General features: G+C 56.8%; 1 protein-coding gene across 4 annotated transcripts in view; it reads right to left on the bottom strand.

The window, feature by feature from the left end:
• SYK (spleen associated tyrosine kinase) overlaps nucleotides 1-19396 on the bottom strand; it is a 67605-nt gene that overhangs the window by 34606 nt on the left and 13603 nt on the right. For all 4 annotated transcript variants that reach the window (XR_009346686.1, XM_059143576.1, XM_059143574.1 and 1 more), the window contains 2 exons: nucleotides 3961-4420; nucleotides 2210-2370 (listed from right to left, as the gene is read on the bottom strand). Coding sequence is in view for 3 of the 4 variants with exons in the window: in XM_059143576.1 (XP_058999559.1) it covers nucleotides 2210-2370; nucleotides 3961-4374 (575 nt within the window). In the remaining variant the exon portion in view is untranslated. The remainder of the gene's footprint in view (nucleotides 1-2209; nucleotides 2371-3960; nucleotides 4421-19396) is intronic.

Here is a 19396-nt window from a genome sequence, read left to right as displayed (position 1 = left end):
TCAGACAGGGTCATGCCGGAAACAAGTGCCCTGCGAGAGGCAGTGCAGAGGGATCGGGGGTGGGGAGCACACAGCAGGCCGCCGACTGCAGCCACACCGTGTCCTAGAAGGGCTGGGACCAGACCAGTGTAGGAAACCCGCAGTGCAGACCGAGAAACCCACATGGCTGTCCCCACCCCAAATCCTGCTTTCCTCCTCAGCGGAGCATGTGCCAGGGATCCCAGAAGACACAGAGGAGCCGTACTCACAGCGACGACACATCTGCAGCGAAGAGACCCAGAGCCCTGGCCCCGACCAGAGCCAGGTGCACAGAGCACAGCGCAGGGCCACAGTGTAGGGCCACGGTGCAGGGCCATGGAGCAGAGCCATAGTACAAAGCCATGCAGCAGGACCACGGAGCAGAGCCACGATACAGAGCCCTGGGGCTGGGCCACGAAAGCACAGGGCCACGGAGCAGAGCCATGAGGCATGGGGCCATGAGGCAGGAAGACAGCACAAGAGCTACACGCCAGCACCATGCCACTCGGTCTTCCAACAAGCATCCCACACAGCTCCTGCACTCAGGCTCGAGAAGGCGGAGGCCCTGAAATGTGCAGAAAGCACACACGGCGCTTCGGTTCCAGTGTGCATGAACGCACCCCGTGTGGCCTCCGAGCGTGCTCACTCTGGCAGGCCTGCAGGACTCTCCGACGCCAGATGAGCCCACGAACAGCAGCTCTCTCTGCCCTGACACCTTCCCCAGGTGCACGGACTGACTGCCCAGCGCACACGCCCTTCCCCGCTGGAGGCTCCCCATGGTCCTCAAGTTCTTCTGCTCAGCGTCTCCCTGAAGAAAGGCCCCTCGTCTCGGCACAGAACAGAACCTGCTACCCCCACTGCGGCGTGTCCATCCCTTTCCTTCTGTGCCCGTGGCCACTGTACGGCTTCTGTTCAATTCCTCAGTGTCCCCCAGAGATGTTAGCTCAGGAAGCAACCAGCCGTGTGGCTTGGTCTCTACTGTGCAGAATGGTGCTGGCAGCCCTCACAGTGTGGGTTCTAGGGGACACTGGGTCAGGGACCAGTGAGCCAACTCCCGTGACCGGAAAGAGTGCAGGAGGGACATTCTACAGGACAGCGGGGACGAGGCGTGAGAACGCTGCTGGGGAAGGAGCCCGTGGCTGAGCCTTCGGCTGCCCGGGGTCCCCGTGTGAGCGGGGAGCAGGCTCTGACCACAGCTGGTCCCCAGCGAGCCTGGGAGCAGGTGTCTGAACCATCGAGAAGGCAAGAGGCCTCGATCACTCTTTGGAATAGACAACTCGGGGCTGACTTCACGCACCAAGATGCTACGTGCACAGGACCGTGACTTTTGTGTTGGGAATTAGTCCTAAGAAGACAGTAAAAGTCTGAACCTCAGGGGCAGACGAGCAGACAGGTGCCCCACGAGGAAAACCGTCCCCGCTGCGGGATTTCTGTTGGAGGCTGCGCTGTGCCCTTTAAATCCCCACCTGGGCTCCCACCATGGGCTGACCCACTACTCTCCAGAGCGTCACCGAGCAGGGACGAAAGGAGGCCCGCGCCCCCTGCCGGCCACACTGGGGTGTCAGCTGGGCCACAGCTCTGGGGGTACGGCCCACACCCGCCCGAGACAGCCGGTGCCATCCGCGACCATGGACCTGCCCCGAGGGGGCCGGCATCCCCAAGATCTCGAGGACTGAGGTCCATTGGGCGTCGGGTGACAGTGAGCAGAGCGGGACCCACGCTTCCTTTCTGAGTTTGTAAGGCCGACGTCCATACACCCGCATGGGATCCCGTCACAGGAAACCGCTCCAACACTCAGCACATTTTGTTATCTGTCCTCCTGGCACTTGGTTCCCAGTGACACAAGAGACAGTAAAGCCCGACATCTGGGGGGCTGTGAGTGAACGGGCCGCGGTGCTGACAGCCACAGGGACCGCTACGCGTTCGTCTTTGCCACGAAAAGCAAAACACGTGGCGGAATAACATTTCTTTAAAGGTTATGTCCCTCAGTCCCCGAAAAGAGGGTTGACCTTGGGGTTGGACTGGGCAAGACACAAGGTGAATGACAAGGAACAGCTTTGGCACGTCCAGCCTTCACGGCAGGCCCACGGGCGTGTGGGCTCATGAAGCTCCGTGACGGGGAAGCTAAGTCGCCCCATCCCTCCGAGCGGGCCCGGCCGTGGCAGGTGAGGGGGAGAGACCCCATACTTACAAAAACTTTCCATTTGTCTTGGATCCTATCATGACGATCTGCTCAGATTCAACCCTTGAGATTTTCCCGTGGAACCAAGGCATCTTCTCGTGGGCCGTGGTGGCGATCAGCTTCTCCAGCTGCGGCTTCTGGCTGATGATGGCCTGCTCCAGGGCCTGGCCCTGCCACGAGAAGGGAGCAGAGAGGGACAATGCACGAGTGAGAACAAGACGCAGGAACCTTCCTCGTCTGTCCCGGGTCCTGGCGTGCGAATTCATTCATCACAGATAAAGCCGTAACATCCGTACATGTGATCTAGTACCATCCGGTAGATATCTACCAGTGCAGGCTCCAGAGGCCTTCTGAAGCTGGCACGACCCCCAGGTCCTGAGACCAGGCCTCCTGGCCCCTGTGGATCACGGCCCTGCACCAACCCGACAGATCTGGATCAGAACCCGACTCCTCGCCCCAGTGACTCCGCAGCCCCGGGTGCAGGCCACGAAGGAGACGCGGTTTTCCCGGCTGCCCACCGAGGCCACCTCCCAGCGCTCACGCTGCTGCCTGTACGTGTAAATGTGGCCACGGGGCACGGAGGACATGAGCTGTGACAACGTGGAAAACAAAATCGGGGGGGGGGGGTGCTGGCAGCCGGCTGAGTTCCCTTCCCAGACTCGTTTAGTGGGAGACACAGTGGTGTTCTCTGCAGCCGTAAATGGGGACCCCACGCTGGGTTACTGGACAGTGTAAAGAGGGCAAGAAAAAGTAAAAATAAAAATATAATGAATCCAAATGAGGGGACGTGTGGGTCCCTTCACATAGGACGTTCTGGAAGAGGCAGCACTGTAGGGACAGAATGCAGGTGGGGGCTGCTGGGGGCCGGGGTGGGGGCTGCTCATCTTGGTTTTAGTGGGACCTACGGGGTGCTCTGTGTTGGTCAAAAATCACAGAACTGTAGGCCTAAAAAGCTTAGTTTTACTGTGTGTAAAGTACAGCTCCACACGTCTGATCGGATTCAAAACCGTAAGAAGATGGTCTGAGGCGTAGCTCGCGCTACTAACAACTGGCACTGACCAGGGTGCTGCTCTCTGTCTGCGAGGCCGGATCCACAGAGATCCCATTCGAGGACAGAAAGCAGTCACCGTGTAGAGTCCCCCAAAACCCTGTCCCGTCACACGTCCGTGGGCGTCGGAGGCCGCTGCCACCCGTGGTGCAAGGACCCGGGAAACGCAAGAGAGATGTCCGGACACCCATATCTGAGCGGGAGACCCTCAGCCAGCCCGCTAGCTCCGGACACCGTGGGCTGGGAAGAGCGTGGCGGGAGCTGAGCTGTGTCCCTGCCCCGTCCTGGGGCCTTTGTGGACGGCGTGTCACTGCGTACTCATTAAACACACACAGGTCCCTGTGGACAACCCGACTAGCTGGGGGTCTTCCTTCCCAGAAGCTGGGAACAACAGGCAGAGGGAAGTTCCGAGTGGTACTGAGGGCCCGTCACTAGGCACAGGATTGGGGCAGGACAGGGCGCTCGGGGAACGCCAGGCGGCCAGCCAGGGCCGCTGCACCCCCGCCTGCTCGCCTGGAATGTTCTGCCCGAGACACCTGGGAAGCTACAGAATCACGAGCCCAACCGCTTGAACAGGGCGACCCCCTGCTGACTCCCGGGCCGACTGGGGGCGGGGAGCATGCGGGCAGCTGGGTGACCCGTGCGGCCGGCAGACGGGGCGCCCTCCCCACGGGACCCCCAGGGAGTCGGCTGCCAGCCGGCCCGGACGCACCTGCAGGTTCCAGGTCTGCTTCACGTACTCGCGGATGAGGCTCTCCTTCAGGTCCTCGAAGGGGCCGGTCTTGGGCTGCACCCCGGGCGGCCGGTGGAAGGGCTTGGTGAGGAGGCAGACCAGGCCGTCGGACTCCTGCGAGTGGTAGTGGCAGAGCTCGGCCGGGCTGCCGTGCGTCCTGCCGCCCGCGATGGCGTAGGTGCCGTTCATCTCGCGCTCGATGGTGTAGTGGTGCGCCTTCCTGCCGTGCGCCACCGACAGCGCGAAGCCGCCCAGGTAGTTGCGGCTCTGCCGCAGCAGGTACAGCCCGTCGCTCATGCCGCCCTGGACCAGGTAGTCCTCCGCCTCCTCCCGCGTGATGTTGCCGAAGAAGAAGGGCAGGTGGTTGGCGCTGTCGGCCGCGCTCCCCGCCATGCCGGCGCCTCCCCGTCAGCGACCACGGCACACGGCGCGGGGCTTCCTGGCAGGGGGAGAGAGGACGGGACGTGGGTCAGGCCCCAGGCAGTGAGCACAGGGGCTGGACCGCTGACCCTCGGAACGCCGGACCAGGTCCGCCGACCGGCCAGAAGCCTCCGGCAAGGACAGGGAGGACTCAGTTGGGGGCTATTTGGTTTGGGGCGTGAACACTGTCTGTGAGGCCGGGTCGTGCTCCCTCCAGCACCCCGCCAGGGCCTTCTGCCGGGTGTCCCCCGGCTCATCACCACACGCCGTCCTCCCCTGCCTTCCAGACACCAGCGCCGGCTCGCCATGGTGAGTCCCGGGCGGTGGGGCCTCCGTCTGGGCCGCTCCCGCCCTGACCCAGGGACCCAGGGCACTGCTGTGCCCTCTGTGCCCCTCCTTCCCCATGCCCGTGGACGCAGCCCCACTCCATCCCCACCTGCCACTTGCCTTCAGGCCAGCTCGGCCTTCTCCTCCGACCCCGGGGAAAGTCTGTTGCTTGCACTGGGCTTAACACCCACGGGGAGAATGTGCTGCCTGAGTTTGGCTTATTTGAACATTCCCTGTGATTTTTCTCCACGCCGAAAACCACTTTATTCAAAAGCTCCAAACTGACAAACAGAGGGGTCCCCTGGACCCCACAGAGCGGACCCACGCCCGGTACCTCGGCCGGAATGCGCGTGCACAGCCCGCTTTCCAGGGAGCTGGGGCTGCGGGACGGTGCGGGCTGAGCTCCTCCAGGCAGGTGGCCTCCCTGCCTCCTCCGGGGCCTTCTTACAACCCAGGTTCGATGCGCAGCTCATAACAACACGTTTTAGGACACGGAATCGTGTTTTGTAACACCTGGGGCAGCGTCTCGCACTCGCTGTCTCACGCCCCTACACACCCCACCAAGCTCATCGCCACAGACCACAGGCCCTTCCTACGCGGGGACCTCCCGAGAGCGCGATGCCCGCCTCGGACCCCACCCTCAGGCCGCCTTTGGGACCAACACGGAGATGCCGGCACCCACGGCCCCATGTGGGTGCCCGGAACGGTTCCTGGCACGCGGCAGGCGCCCACAGACACCGGCTGATGAATAAAAGCGTATTTCAAAGTAACGCATCCAGAAGGAGGTTCTGTTCTCAGAAGCTGATGCCACACACATAGGTTCAACGTGCCCTCGTCAGGCTGGTGCAGAGAGACGGGTTGTGGCCCGCGGGCACCTTACCCCCCTGGGCTCCGTAGCTGCCGAAACCCCGCTCCGTCGCTCGGCTCTGCCACTGGCGATCTCTGTACGCTCTTGCCCGTAACCAATGGCCAAACCCAAGGTCAGCCCCTACCCACCTTATCCGGCTTGAGCATTGGGAGCACTGGACGCATCCCAGCGGCCCTGCCTCGGTGGGTCAGTCTCTCTTCTGCCGTGGCTCCTTCCTCACTTACTCTGCAAGCTGGGGCTGGGGCTGGGGCTCCAGCCTCATCCTCCCCCTGCACACGCCCCTCCCTGCCATGGGCAACGCTCGCCGACCCCACACCCTGCCGTGCACACTGAGCCCCTGACGAAACGCTGCTCACCTGAGGTTCCCACCTGGCTGTCCAACAGGCACATCAATGTCACGTGCCCGCAGGTGCCTCCCTCTGTCCTAACTCGGGAAGGATGAGACCCCAGGGTTGGCGGACCCCTCCCTGTCACAGCTCACTAACCTCCGCAGTCAGCAGACCGCACGCCCGCTCTTGGGGGCATCTGAGCTCCGTGCAGGAGACGGGACCAGGAGCTCTCCCGGGATCTCTCATGAGTTTCGTCCAAGTATGTCCCAAAGCCGTGGCGTCTCGCCATCTGCCCCGATGTCACCCTCTCGCACACGTCGATGCGTCTTACCCAGCTCTCCCTGCCTCCCGCCCCCCCACGGCCCCTCCCTACTCGGCAGGCAGGCGATGTCCGCCAGCCCCCTCTTGTCCCCGTCACACTATTTCTAGAGCATTCCCCATCCTGGGCACTTTGCCCACACGGTTCCATTTCACCCAAGACTTTGTCCAAAGTGAGGTCAGCTTCAGTGCCACCAGAGTGGGGACCTAAACAAGCAGGGGCACAGGCCACTCCTGGGTCTGCACTTGGTGTCCCCCAGTCGTGACCGTGAGTGGTCTCAGCACCCCGGTATTCACGTTGGGCTTCTAGCTAATGAATGCTGCCTTTTCCACGGTGGCCAACGCATGTCCCCGCCTCGCTGTGCACGGAAACACTGCGGCTCACCTTCCTTCTGTCGCCCCCGCCCCCGTTATCACCCGACATTACCCTAGCTCAGGGTTTCCCAACGTCTGGGCTGCACCTTCTGTCACGGGGGCTGTCTTGTCCATGACCAGTCGGCCTCCACTGACCACCCCCAAAATCTCCACGGGGACAGCACGAACCATCTCCAGATGTTTTCAAACCCCCCTGGAGGCAACAACCCCCAGGCTGCCTGATCGGAAACCGCCGTGCTCACGGTCCAGCTGCCCGCAAATCTGACACGTTCCTTCCACTGCATTCAAGCAGAAGGACAATGTCAGCACCAGATTCGACGCTCCAATGTCCCCCGGTGAAATTCAGTATCGCCGTCACTGTGAGCGAAGGGTGGGGAGGGTCGGAAGTGAGCCGAGTCCCGTGGAGGGAACCGGACCCCGTCACCACATCACCGCGGCTGGCTGGCACTAAGCCTGGGCACATTCTCAACACTGTCACCAGCCAAAGCACAAAGAAGCATAAAAAACCCGGCAGTAAGTAGACCCCGGAGAGGACACCTGTTTGCAGTGTGAGCCCGGACGGGACAAGGAGGCCGAGTGCAGCCCCCGGGGCCCCGGCTGGCCAGGAACAGGCGTGGGAGCAGACGACCGCTTCGCTGCTCTGCGCACGTCCACAGCTGACCACACGGGCCAGGTGAGCGCTGGCTGTGGGCTGCGGAAACATTTTGGCGAGAAGGTGACTTCATAATCGTGACATCTGTGGATAAGGGGGGTGGACCACCGACGTGGCCCCCTGTCCCAGGCAGAGACCCTCCCTCGTGGCTGGAGATGCACGACCCTGCCTTGGGTAAGACACGTTCTCGACAGTGTTATTCTGGTTCCCGAGATCCTTGTCTGTTTCTGTGCTTTAACCTCAGCCGTGAAGGGGGCCGGCTGTGTCTTTGTACTTCCGTTTCTGCTTAAGCCCTGTCTGTCCCTGTTGTCAGAGGCCGTGACCGGTGCTTGGAGACTTCTGCTTTTCTTACGAGCCGCGAAGCGTGGTTCCTGCAGGTGCGGCCCCTTCACTTCCTGCAGAGGACCTCTCCGTCCGTGCTCAGCAGGCTAAGGGGGCTGACACTGGGTCACTGGGCCCCAGAGCCTCCCCACAGAATCCGGACCGAGGTGACAGTGGCAGAAATGAATGGGACTCTGGGCAAAATCTGGGGATGCTCTCTGCCAGAGCCCTGCCACTGAGGGGAACTAAAGATACCTTGGCTTAGGACCCTTGGAGCCACACAGCCATGTCGATGCAAAGCAGCCCTGATAAAAATTCACGTGGGAATTCCCTCCGCAGCTTGAAGACGAGAGACATCCGTGTGGGGCTGCTGTGAACGGAACCGCCTCGTCTGTGGGTTTCACTCATTTTCATAAGAAAGAGGAAAGAGCCCGGTCTACAGGGGCAATAAGGTTTCCTGGGCTGGTCAGGGGCCGGCCGGCTGGTTACAGTGACCAGTTCAGGGCAGGCGCAGGGGGCAGATGACCACCCTGGGCCACTCTGCAGAGGACGGCAGGCACTGTCTCCCGCAGGGGGACCCGCTGCTTGGGAGGTACCACGTGGACACAGATGCTGCTGGGCCGCCCATGGAGACCCAAGTCCCCCGGCGCCTGGCCTGAGCCAGCCCTGTGTCCACCGGCTTCCTGAGCGATACGGGGTTGTCCTCCGGGAGACACGCCTCCCCTGGCGCTGTCCCCAGCCTCCGAGAGGCCACCAGCAGGCCATGCCGCTGCGGACCCGGCCCCCCGGGGAAGATCGTACAACCCCATCTCTACCTAGCGTCCCCCCTTCTGCATTTGGGGGAAAGCACAGCTTCTCAGAAGACGGAGACACATGTTTCAGAAACAAACAGTAAATCTAAGGCCAGAGAAAGTGATTTTTTTTTTTTTTTCACTAACACTTAGAATTAGAGGAGAAGTTTCAATACTTGAACCTATCCCTGAACCTTCAGACCTGAGTTCTTCCGATGCTTCCAGAACTCGGGGGCCCGGACAGCGCACCGAGGACAGACAGACGCCTCTCAGGCAGCGCCTGGATTTTCAGACTCCACAGAATCCTGCTTCGTACCTGCCTGATCTCTCTCCCGTGCGTATCAGCACAGATCACAGATACTAAGCTTTGATGTCAACATAAATGTTCGCTCTCAACATACTTGCTTATGAGTAAGTGACCAGCCCATCCTAAGCGAAGTCAACATGAAAACAGCCATGCATTCCTCACGCTCCCTGAGCAGCTACTATGTGCAAGTGATTTTGCTCGGTGCCGTGTGGGAAGGAGAGTGAGTGCCTTTCCTCCAGGAAAGAGCAACAGACGAGGCTCAGGGGAGGGTCCGCGGCAGGGGCCCAGCGTTTACCACAGGGCTGTGACCCCAGGGCCTCTGCTGTCTACACCACTCCTGCCTCCCGGTGGGACTGGCAAAGCGGCTGCCAGTCCTGCTTCTCGCCAGCAGCTCCTGCTCACTTACACCCTGAGCCTGCCCAGTGTGGCCCTCAGGCCCGGCCCAGACTCGGCCCCGGGAGGTGGGGTCCCAGGGGACCCGCCCAGCTCAGGACTCGCACAGAGAGGGTGAGTCTGGATTAGAAACAGCTTCCCTGTGGAGAGTGTTGGGGACGAACCAGCATTTCATCCTGCACGTGGGGTGAGCAGAGAGATGAGCAGGCCGCGTCCTCCCCCGGGGCTGGGGAGGAAGGAGGTGGCCAGCGGGCCGAGACAGGACTGGGGACACAGGGCTGCATCTGCACGGCCACTCCCGGGGGTCCCGGCGCACACGAACATGCACAGCCCCGGCAGGACTGAGGCGCGAGGACGTGCTTGCGACGTGAGCTGGGTTAGTGGAGACTCCGTGAGCACAGGATGACATCCAAGGCATCACCGGGTCACGTCCCCATCCTGCTGTCCTGGAGGGGATGGGGCTGCTGCCAGCAGGGCCCCAGACACCCAGCCACGGGGTCCCCAAAGCAGGAGAAATGAAGACAATGATGTGACAAACGAGAACACACTGAGCATGACCGGTGCTTCTCTCTGGGCTCCTCACGGGGCAGACCATGCAGGGAAGCAGGACGGGCCACAAAACAGCCTTGTTTCCTTTGTCCTGCTCTAGGCGACACTCCAGGGAAGACCTGGTCACCCCACGGAGACTCGGCTCCTCCTGTGCCATCCCGAGAGGCCTGGCTGAAATTTCCAGCTTCTGGAAACTGTTTTTGGGGTCCCTGTCCCTGCCCCTCATTCACACAAACCACAGGGAGCCAGTGCCTGCAGGAGAAGCCAAACCACCGGATTTCAACCTGTAGGGACATGCTCGTGTGGGCTGAGACATCGACAGCAAGTGTTGCTCCGTGTCAGTTAAAAGTCACTACTCCGCACCGTCTCCTCGTCCGTGCAAGCGCGTTTGTGGGGGACTCGGGACGGCGTCACATGCCGGAAGCTGAGGACGGTGCTCGTGGATGTCATAAACCCGTGACACAAGCACGCCCCATGCTTGAGTCGGGGGCCAAAGTTATATGACGGGAAGAAGGGTGGTGTGGCCACGTGACGACCACAGGCGAGCAGCGGCGTTGGGCTGGACGGGAGCTGGGCAGGAGAGCGTGGGCTGCGGCAGGAAGACGGCACAGACCTGGCCTTGCTGAAACCCGAGTGCAGCCCCTTCCTGCAGACCCCGCAGGAGACTGGAAAGCGGGAGGCCGGGCTGCCGGACGTGCTTGCGTCCACACGCTCGACCTTCCTCCCTTTCCTGGACTCAAACGCGCGTCTGGAATCAGGAGCCCGGGACAGCAAGGGCGTGGGCGAGCTGGAAAAGCCCCCAAAGACGGAGAGAAGCTCTGCGAGGGAGAACAGCGGAAGCCACGCAGAGCAGAGGACAAGCCCCCACGAGCCGAGTCCTTCCTGCGGCTGCACGGTGTCTGGAAGTAGGGAAGTGGGCCCACGCCTCCAGCCTCAGCACCAAGCCAGCCGGAAAGCAGAAGTGCCGATCACCCTGGCCGCGGGCTCCCTTCAGGGGCGCCTTCAGATGAATTCAACCCCAAGGACACGGACCCGCTGGACAGACTCAGCACCGCGAACCTGTCCCCGAGTCCCAGGGACCTAAGTGCCGAGCTGCGTCTACCAAAAAATTCACGGGTATTTTATATATATTAAAAAAAACCCTAGACATTATAAGTATCAAATTCTCTTATAAAACTATATCAAGTAGAGAGAGACCCTAGAGAATCTTCTCAGCAGCTCCTGGCCGGGGGCTGGGGAGGCTGAGCAGACACGCTCTTCATGTCTACGTGCCAAGCTGGGTCTACCAAAACTTTTGTGGCGCTCACACTCCGGGCACCGCTGTCCCCCACACTTGGGAGAGCCAGGAGAGGCCAGACTCCACGCGGAAACACCACAGGAGGCACAACACGGAGAGACACCCTCTCCACGCACTGAAGCTTCCAGAACTCTGGTGGAAGGTCTACTTCGATGTGTCCAGGAGACTCGCAAGGATGTGTTCCGGGAAGTAACGGACGGCATCCTGCATCCTGCCTCCCGGGCCCACAGAAGAGACGGGTCTGTGCAAGCTCCACACCATCTTACGGACGACAGACCGAGCCGCCAGGAGGACAGGTGCACCTTCAGGGCCCGCCTGGCGACAGTGGATGGTGACCCGGATGACGGAATGACAGAGGGGAGCTCCCAGGCGCTGGCTCCCAGGGCATCAGCTGACTTGCCCGCATCCCTGAAGGTGGTGGTACCCAGGTTCATCAGGCCTGGCACTGAGCCCAGGACATCGGTTACCTCCCAAAGGACACACAGGCAGTCGTGGGACAAGCAGTGCTAGAGGCCAGCCCTTCCTTAGCTACAGCCTTCGGAGGCCCTCGGGGGCATGGCGACAGGTCCCTCAGCCCGCACATCCTAATGCAAGCACAGGCCTTTCTGACCAAACTCAGAGCTCCCTCCTTGGTCCCGCGCAGCCGAGGCTGGCCATGTGCGACCCTAAGACCGGCAACACCAGCATCACACGGAGCTTTCGAGATATGCGAATGGAAACCTCCAGGCCCCACGTGGCTTGCAGAATCAGAAGCCGTGGGGGTGGGGTCCGGCCGTCTGTGATTTCCCGGGCTCAGGTCGGAGGACGTGCACCCACAATGTCATCTGTGTGGCTGTTCGAGACAAGTCTATATCCTCCTAGGAAGCTCTCTTCTCCGCGCTGCTGGGTCTCCAGTCCTACCCATCTTAGCTCCACTCTTCCAACAAAGCCTGGTCACACCGCTTCTCTGCTAACGGGACTTCCGCCCTCTGATCTCAGGGTCACTTGCCACCCGCCCCACCGCTCCCCGTGGGCTCTCTGAGCACAGCACCCTCGGATGCTTCCAGACCAGCGAGGGCCCCTCGAGGTACCCTGCTCCTTCCTTCACACCACTGACCAGAGTTCTGACTTAATTTTAATGTATCTCTACTTGGATGAGTGTGTTTGAGGCACGCTTGCCTCCAGGAGGGCAGAGAGGGCATCGATCCTTCTCTTTCTCTTTTAGTTTGTAAATGAACTTAACATTTTAGGATATACTTAGATTTTCAGAAAAATCGCAGCGATAGTACAGAACGTCCATACACTCCATGCTCAGTTTCCCTGTTCGTAACATCCTACAGGACATGGTACGTCCCTCACAACTAGTGAACCAACAGTGACCCACTATTCTTAACTAAAGCCCCTCATTTATTACTTTGTCTGGATTTCCTTAGTTTTTTACCTAATGCCTTCTTTTTATGTCCCTAAACCCCAGCCCAGACACCACACGGTACTGAGCTCTCACGCCTCCTTGGGCACCTGCTGGCTGTGACGGGTCCTCAGACTTTCCTTGTCCTGCACGGCCTCGATGGTTCTGAAGGAGACTGTTCTGGCCGTTTGTAGAAGGTCCCTCACCCGGGTTGTCTGATGTCTGTCCCATGGTTAGACTGAAGCTACGTGTTTGGGGGAGAAAGACCCCCCAGGGAAAGTGCCATCTGCCTCACATCAGATCAAGGGTGTGTGCTCTCGACGTGACTTACCACCGTTAGGGTTCCTCTTCGACACGGGCCGAGCTGGCGTTTGGCGGGCTTCTCCACTGTGAAGGTGATCTCCCCCATCCCCGCCTCTTCCTGTCCGCCCCGTCTGGAAGGAAGAAACTCGGTGCCGTCCATCCATCAGGAGAGGGGAGGAGTGTCCCGGCCGCTGGAGCGCAGAGATCTACATACATTGTCTGGAATTCTCCCGCAGAGTTGATGGGTCTGTCCCCTCCTCTTATTTATGGGTTCAGTCCTATTTTATCTAAGTATGGATTCAAGGTTATTTCATTCATGCATCAGGTTTTAATGAAATATTGCTTTACTCTGTTGCTCTGACAGTGCTTGTGTGGCCACTGGGATCCCTTCCAGCGGTTCCTGTGCCCTGGGCTACTGGCCCTGTCATTGTGGTTTGCGTCGTGTTTGGGGGTCACTGCCCTGAAGATGCTGAGGGTGTCTCAGGTATGCGCCTCGGTCTACTCCTCCACACTCTCGTTTCCCTGTTCCCTGTGATGGGCGGTGGGTGGTATTAGAGACCAGGATCTGAGCACAAGGTGCGTTCGCGGCTAGCAGATGCCACTGCCTCTAGACCCCTCCGACGACGGAGAACGTGTGCATACAAGCACACTTCAGCTGTGTGTGCGGCACCTGACGTCTCTCTCTGTCCGTCTGGGTCTACAGTAACCTGAACGTGAGGGCGCGCTCATGTCTCCATCCCTCTGCCCCTATTTTCTGGAAGAGAAAATTATTGAAAATTGCTAACTTCCTCCTTCAATGAATGTTATAATCCATCAGTGAAACCGTTGGAGCATGGACCTCCCCCGGCCCTGGCAGGGAGGAGCTTATTACATTATTGACTTAAACTGAGGAGACAAGACGATTCAGGCTCTTTTTCCTTCTGTGAGTCCTGGTGGTTTGTGTCTTTCAGGAACTAGTCTGGTTCACGTTTGCCGTCACATTTGTGAGGACAGAGTCTTCCACACTATCTGGTCACTGGTTTGTGAGGTCATGGTATCAGCACCGATGTCTCCTACTTCTGATACCAGTGATTGCCTCTTCTCTGGCGTTTCCCTGTTCTCAACTTCAAGGATTTCTACTCTCATTTTAATTATGTCTTTTCTTCTTGCTTTAGGCTTTTTCTGCTCTTTTAGTTTGCAGCTTTCTAAGGTGGAACACAGGTTATGGATTTTATAAATATTCCTTTTATCTAATATTTGCACTTAACTCCATAAATTCCCTTTAAAGCACAATTTTTGCTAAATCCCATAAATTTGTTGTTGTATTTTTATTCTGTTCAACATACTTTTGTAGTTCTCTTCACACTTCTTTGACCTACAGTGTATTTAGAACTCTGTTGTTTAATTTTAAAAATTGGGGGGAATTTAGCTATCCTTCTGTTACTGATTTCTAGGTTAATTCCCTTATATTCTGAGAACATAATTTATGTTATTTTTTATTCATGTAAGTATGGGTACCTACGTTTTCCAAGAACGTGCTGTCTTGATGAGCGTTCTAGGTGAGTCTGAGAAGAACGTGTGTTTTCCTGTTGTTGGGCCGAACAGTTTACGAGTGTCGAGCAGACCAGTGGGGTCGACGGTGCTGCTCTGGTCTCGCGACCCCGTCAGCCCTCGGTCTACTTGGTCAGTGACCGACAGGAGGCGGTGGGGTCTCCAGCTGCAGCCGTGGGTGTGCCCACTCTCCCTCCAGTCCCATCCGTGTTCGCGTTGTGTATTCTGACGCTGTCATGCGCCGACGTGCCGAAGGCTGTTCTGTCTCCTTGGGCAACTGATCCCTTTACGGCCACGTAATACTCTTCTTTATCCCTGATAGTCTTCTACTTTTCTCAAGTCTGTTTTAGCTAAAATTGATGTACCTATTCCATCTTTTATTTTGATTGGTGGGGCTATCTTTCTGCATTCCTGTATTGATCTGTAGGTGTCTTTACATCTGACATAGGTCTTTTGTAGACAATATAGGTTTGGGTCATGTTTTTGGTCCCCTCCTATAAACGCCGTACTTTAACTGGTATAGTTAGACCATCTGCTTTGAAAGTGATTATTTAGGGGTGCCTGGGTGGCTCAGTGGGTTAAAGCCTCTGCCTTCGGCTCAGGTCATGATCCCAGGGTCCTGGGATCGAGTCCCGCATCGGGCTCTCTGCTCAGCAGGGAGCCTGCTTCCCATCCCCCACTCCCTCTCTCTGCCTGCCTCTCTGCCTACTTGTGATCTGCCTCTTTCTTGTCAAATGAGTAGGTAAAATCTTAAAAAAAAAGAAAGTGATTATTTAGTTGGATTGATATCTGATACATTTGTAACTTTTTTTTCATTGCATTTGTTCTTTCTCTCTCTGTTCTCTGCTTTTTCTGCTTTCTCTGGTTTTACTCAAGCATCTTATTACATTTTGCTTTTCTGTTTTTCTCTGGTTTTACTACAAGCATTCCATTATAGATCTTTCCAGCATAACTTTAAAAAATTTTTAGTGGTTTCCTTGGAGTTTACAATATACATTTAAAATCTAAATTTTCTTTTTTTAAAAAAAGATTATAATTATTTACTTGACAGACAGAGCTCACAAGGATGCAGAGCAATAGGCAGAGAGGGCAGGGAAGCAGACTTCCTGCTGAGCAGAGAGCCTGATTCGGGACTCGATCCCAGGACCCTGAGATCATGACCTGAGCCAAAGGCAGAGGCTTAACCCACTGAGCCACCCAGGTGCCCCAAAACCCAAGTTTTCAATCGAACTTTCAAATGACAGTACCCACTCCACATACAATACTCTGCCTCCTCAGTGTTCCTATCTTCCATTTCAGCATCTGTGACAGCCCTGCCTTCTTTCCACGTACAGACACGTAAGAATCACTAGTACACTGTTACTTCTATTGATTTAAATGAACGATTGCCTTTTGGAGCAATTAAAAATAAGAAAAGTGGGACGCCTGGGTGGCTCAGTTGGTTAAGCAGCTGCCTTCGGCTCAGGTCATGATCCCAGCGTCCTGGGATCGAGTCCCACATCGGGCTCCTTGCTCAGCAGGGAGCCTGCTTCTCCCGCTGCCTCTGCCTGCCACTTTGTCTGCCTGTGCTCACTCTCTCTCCCTCTCTTTCTCTCTGATCAATAAATAAAATCTTAAAAAAGAAGATTTAAAAATAAGAAAAGTGAAGTATCTTATTTTACCTTCCCTTTTTCCTTCTCTGATGTTCTTCCTTTCTTCAGGCAGATCCGAGATCACTCTTCCTTCTGAGAAACTTCTTTTAATACTTTCTGTAGGGCCAGGCAGCTAGTGGGAAATGTTCCTTGTATGTGTTTGTTCAAGAAAGTCTTGATTTCTCCTTCACATTTGAAGGACACTTGAGTGAGACAGAAGATTCTAGGTCTGCTTCCCTCTCAGTTCTTCAGATATTTCACAACTTCAGTTCTGGTTTGCAGTTCATGACGGGAAGTCTGCCAACAATAACTCCTCTCGTTCCTCTGTGCGTGGGGTCTCCAGTGGGGTCTCCATCCCTCTCTGGCTTTCGTCAAGATTTTCTCTCTGGCTTTCTCTTCTTTCTCTGGGTTTCCTGGATCCTTGCTGCGTTGACTGTATTTTCGCTTCCCCTTTAGCACGCTTGTCATTCTTTCTATTGAAACCTGGAAGGGTTTGGTTTTCTTGTTTTGTTTTTGGTTTTTGTTGTTGTTGCTGTTGGAAACATGGCCGGGTTGAACCAGACAGAAGGAACCGAGGACTGAGGTTTTCCTTCTCTGCACTAGGATCCCACGTTTTCTGTAGCCACAGGGGCAAGACTTCACGGTCTTCTGGTCTCATTCCGTGTCCTTCCCCAGCTACTCCTTCTCAGAGGCGTGTTTGCCTTCTTCTTTCGGCTGCCGCCGCGGCTACCCTGTGCCTATCCCTGTGCAGGCGAGACATGCGGAAGGCGCACTTCCCGTACGTTGCCATTAACTCTCGGGCTCTCAGTGCCCCGCGGTCACAGAGCGTTGACCTTCCCAGTGTTTATCCAGTGGTCCAGCTTGTTTTTCTCCCAGACCCACACTCCCTTTCCTGTCTGCTGTGTTCCAATCCGTTTACTTGAAGCCTTACCCCCATTAATGATGGGTCTGTATCGTCCCCTCCACAAGGAGGGGAACAGAATATGAGGAATCTTTTTGCTGGGACACGGCGGTGACCAGGTCCTCTCCCTGGAGGGGAGCCTCTTGTGGAGAAGGCCCCGGGTGCATTTCGCCCACTACCAGTCATGAGGGGCTCGTTCCCAGCCGTCACCATGAGAACCGCGTGAGGCTCGTATACATCATTTCTCTCATTACTTTTTCTTATTTTCTTTATTTCTGATGTTTTATTGTCTGGATCTAGTGGATCCCAGAGAGACTGCCCCTCGCAGCGTTGGACAGTTTCTGTCGACAGTAAAGGCTCTCCTACGAGGGACCCTTTCTCATCCCAACCAACCAACCAACCAACCCCCATCCACCTCCTCCCCTGGGCTCTCACACCCCCGGGCCAGGTATCAGGCCATGGTGAACAGCGCTGACACCCGAGAACCTAATGAAATTTTCCAGAGGAACGGACCTCAGGCCTGTATACCCTGCCTCCCCTTTCCTGCAGAAACCACAAGGCGTGCTCTGTTTTCCCATTTCCCTCTGCCTCCTGACAGGCCCCAGTGCTTCCTCCCTGGGGGAGGGGGTGTGTACAGTCCCGCCTGTTTCTAGGGATCTGTGAGCGCAAACACTTCTTCCTTCACGACAATCATTTCCGCATCTGCGTGTCTTACCACACCTGAGCAAAATGCTTTCCAGGTATCCTCAGAATGAGACTTTTATAGATAAGAGCCAAACAAGTGAAGGCCTTAAGACTACAACCCATGGCGGTTTCTCTATCAAATGAGTCCTCACTCAGTTCCGGAAGTTCACCAAAATGGCCTTTACGAGCTCCTGTCCTGACCCCTAGTTTATAAATTGCATGTGCATTGCAGGAACTCAAAAACATGTTAAAAAAACAAAGCTTTGGTTCAGTGTCTGGTGGGGACGTGGGCCTGTGGCAGGTGCCGACCCCTCCCCTTGCATCCAAGCCGGACGACGCAGTCCACAGCCACCGAAGGCTAATGCTCACTGCCTTCGTCATGCGCCCTGAGGATCTCTGCCTCTGCCTTCCAAGTCAGCCTGTGTGGAACATGAGCTCCGAGGACCGGGGGGTCTGAACGGTGGGAGCCATAGGGACCCCCCAGGGGATGTGCGTGTTACGACATCACCGGTCACAGCTTGTACATCTGGAAGTCAGTCTGCCATAAAGTCACTCCCTGGTTATAAGAAACACATTTCCTTAGAGATACTGGCTGTGAGGGCACCTGGGGGCTCCGTCGCTTAAGCGTCTGCCTTCAGCCCAGGTCGTTATCCCAGGGTCCTAGGATCGAGCCCCAGGTGGGACTCCATGCTTAGCAAGGAGCCTGCTTCTCTCACTTCTCCTTAGCTCGCTCTCTAGCTCAGATAAGTAAAATCTTTAAAAGAATTATTTCCCTGCTTTGTACAAGAAGGAAACAAAATACAATCAGTTGTGCCCATGTGTGGTATTCACTTCCTGAAGAGTTACCTTGAAGACAGAGTTAGTGAATACGGGACCGCTGCTTTGAGGGGAAGCACAGGCTTGTTTGGGGGGAGGGGGGTGCGGTGATCCCACACGCCCAAGCACCAGTTAATGCAGTCTTGACCCTGGGGTGTTTCTGTTTAAAAATACCTGATTTAACGTATATCGTTGATTAATTAACACAGAGCCTGTGAGCAGCAACGTCACAACTCCTGCCCAAGGAAAGCCCATCGAACATGGCGTTCCTCCAGAAGGGGCCGCGCAGCCTCATGCCCGCGGGACCCCACACCATACTCTAGCTTCAAACTCCAAAGTCACCCACAAAAAGCAGAAAAATTAAAAAAAGAGAAAAGATGTGGGACTTGCTCGACGCCAAGATGACACGTGGGCAGAGGGCGTCCGTCCACCGGAGCCGGAGGCAAGCATAGCCCATTGAGTCGACCCCTGCCGCTCTCGGCACGTCAAGGCCTGTGAGGGCACCACGAGCTCCGGGCTCACGGTCTAAAATGAATTTCAGCAAGTGGGTGGGTGAATTCGCAGACACAGACCCCGCGGGCCCTGGGGACAGAGAGCACGTCGTCTCGGAGAAGGAGCTGAAGGCAAGTCGCAGGTTCATCCCCCTCCCCCTCCGAGAGGCCTCCTGAGTATTTACACGGGCGTCCGTGCCGCAGGAATGAGACGGGGACAGTTACTGTGACACGCTTACCGCGGTAAGTGGACCGTCGTAGGGGCCAGACTCACGCCTGGATTCGTCTCAGCCCCTGACAGCCCCGCCTTGCTGTGTCTGCGGGCTCTGCAAACGTTCCTGGCACCCGCGAAAACACAGGCTTTACATACGCGCATCAGACATCAGTCCACCGCGAACGAGTCAGTCTGTGCCACTACTGCGGACGCCGACACCTGCCGTGGGCGAGCCACTCAACGTCGTGTGCGTAAAACAGCGCGGCCGCGTGCAAAGTAAACCAGACGAAGAGCAGACTTTGCCCCCACAGGGACCTGACCTTGAGCGTCAGTCCGGCTGCTCTCCGGCTCTCTGGTGTTGGGCAAATTGCTCTCCGCAAAAAGGATGTAGCTTTCACTCTATTCAGAATGTTCTTTTAGGAGAAATAGGGGTAAAAAGAAAAAAAAAGAAAAGAAGAAAAAAGGTAAAGTGGCGATATTTGTTAATTATGAGAATGGTTGCACTTTTCTG

This window comes from Mustela lutreola, chromosome 12, assembly GCF_030435805.1.
Source record: "Mustela lutreola isolate mMusLut2 chromosome 12, mMusLut2.pri, whole genome shotgun sequence".
NCBI lineage: Eukaryota > Metazoa > Chordata > Mammalia > Carnivora > Mustelidae > Mustela > Mustela lutreola.
The sequence above is the reverse complement of the archived record's forward strand: the minus strand, read 5'-3'. Positions and strand labels throughout refer to the sequence as shown.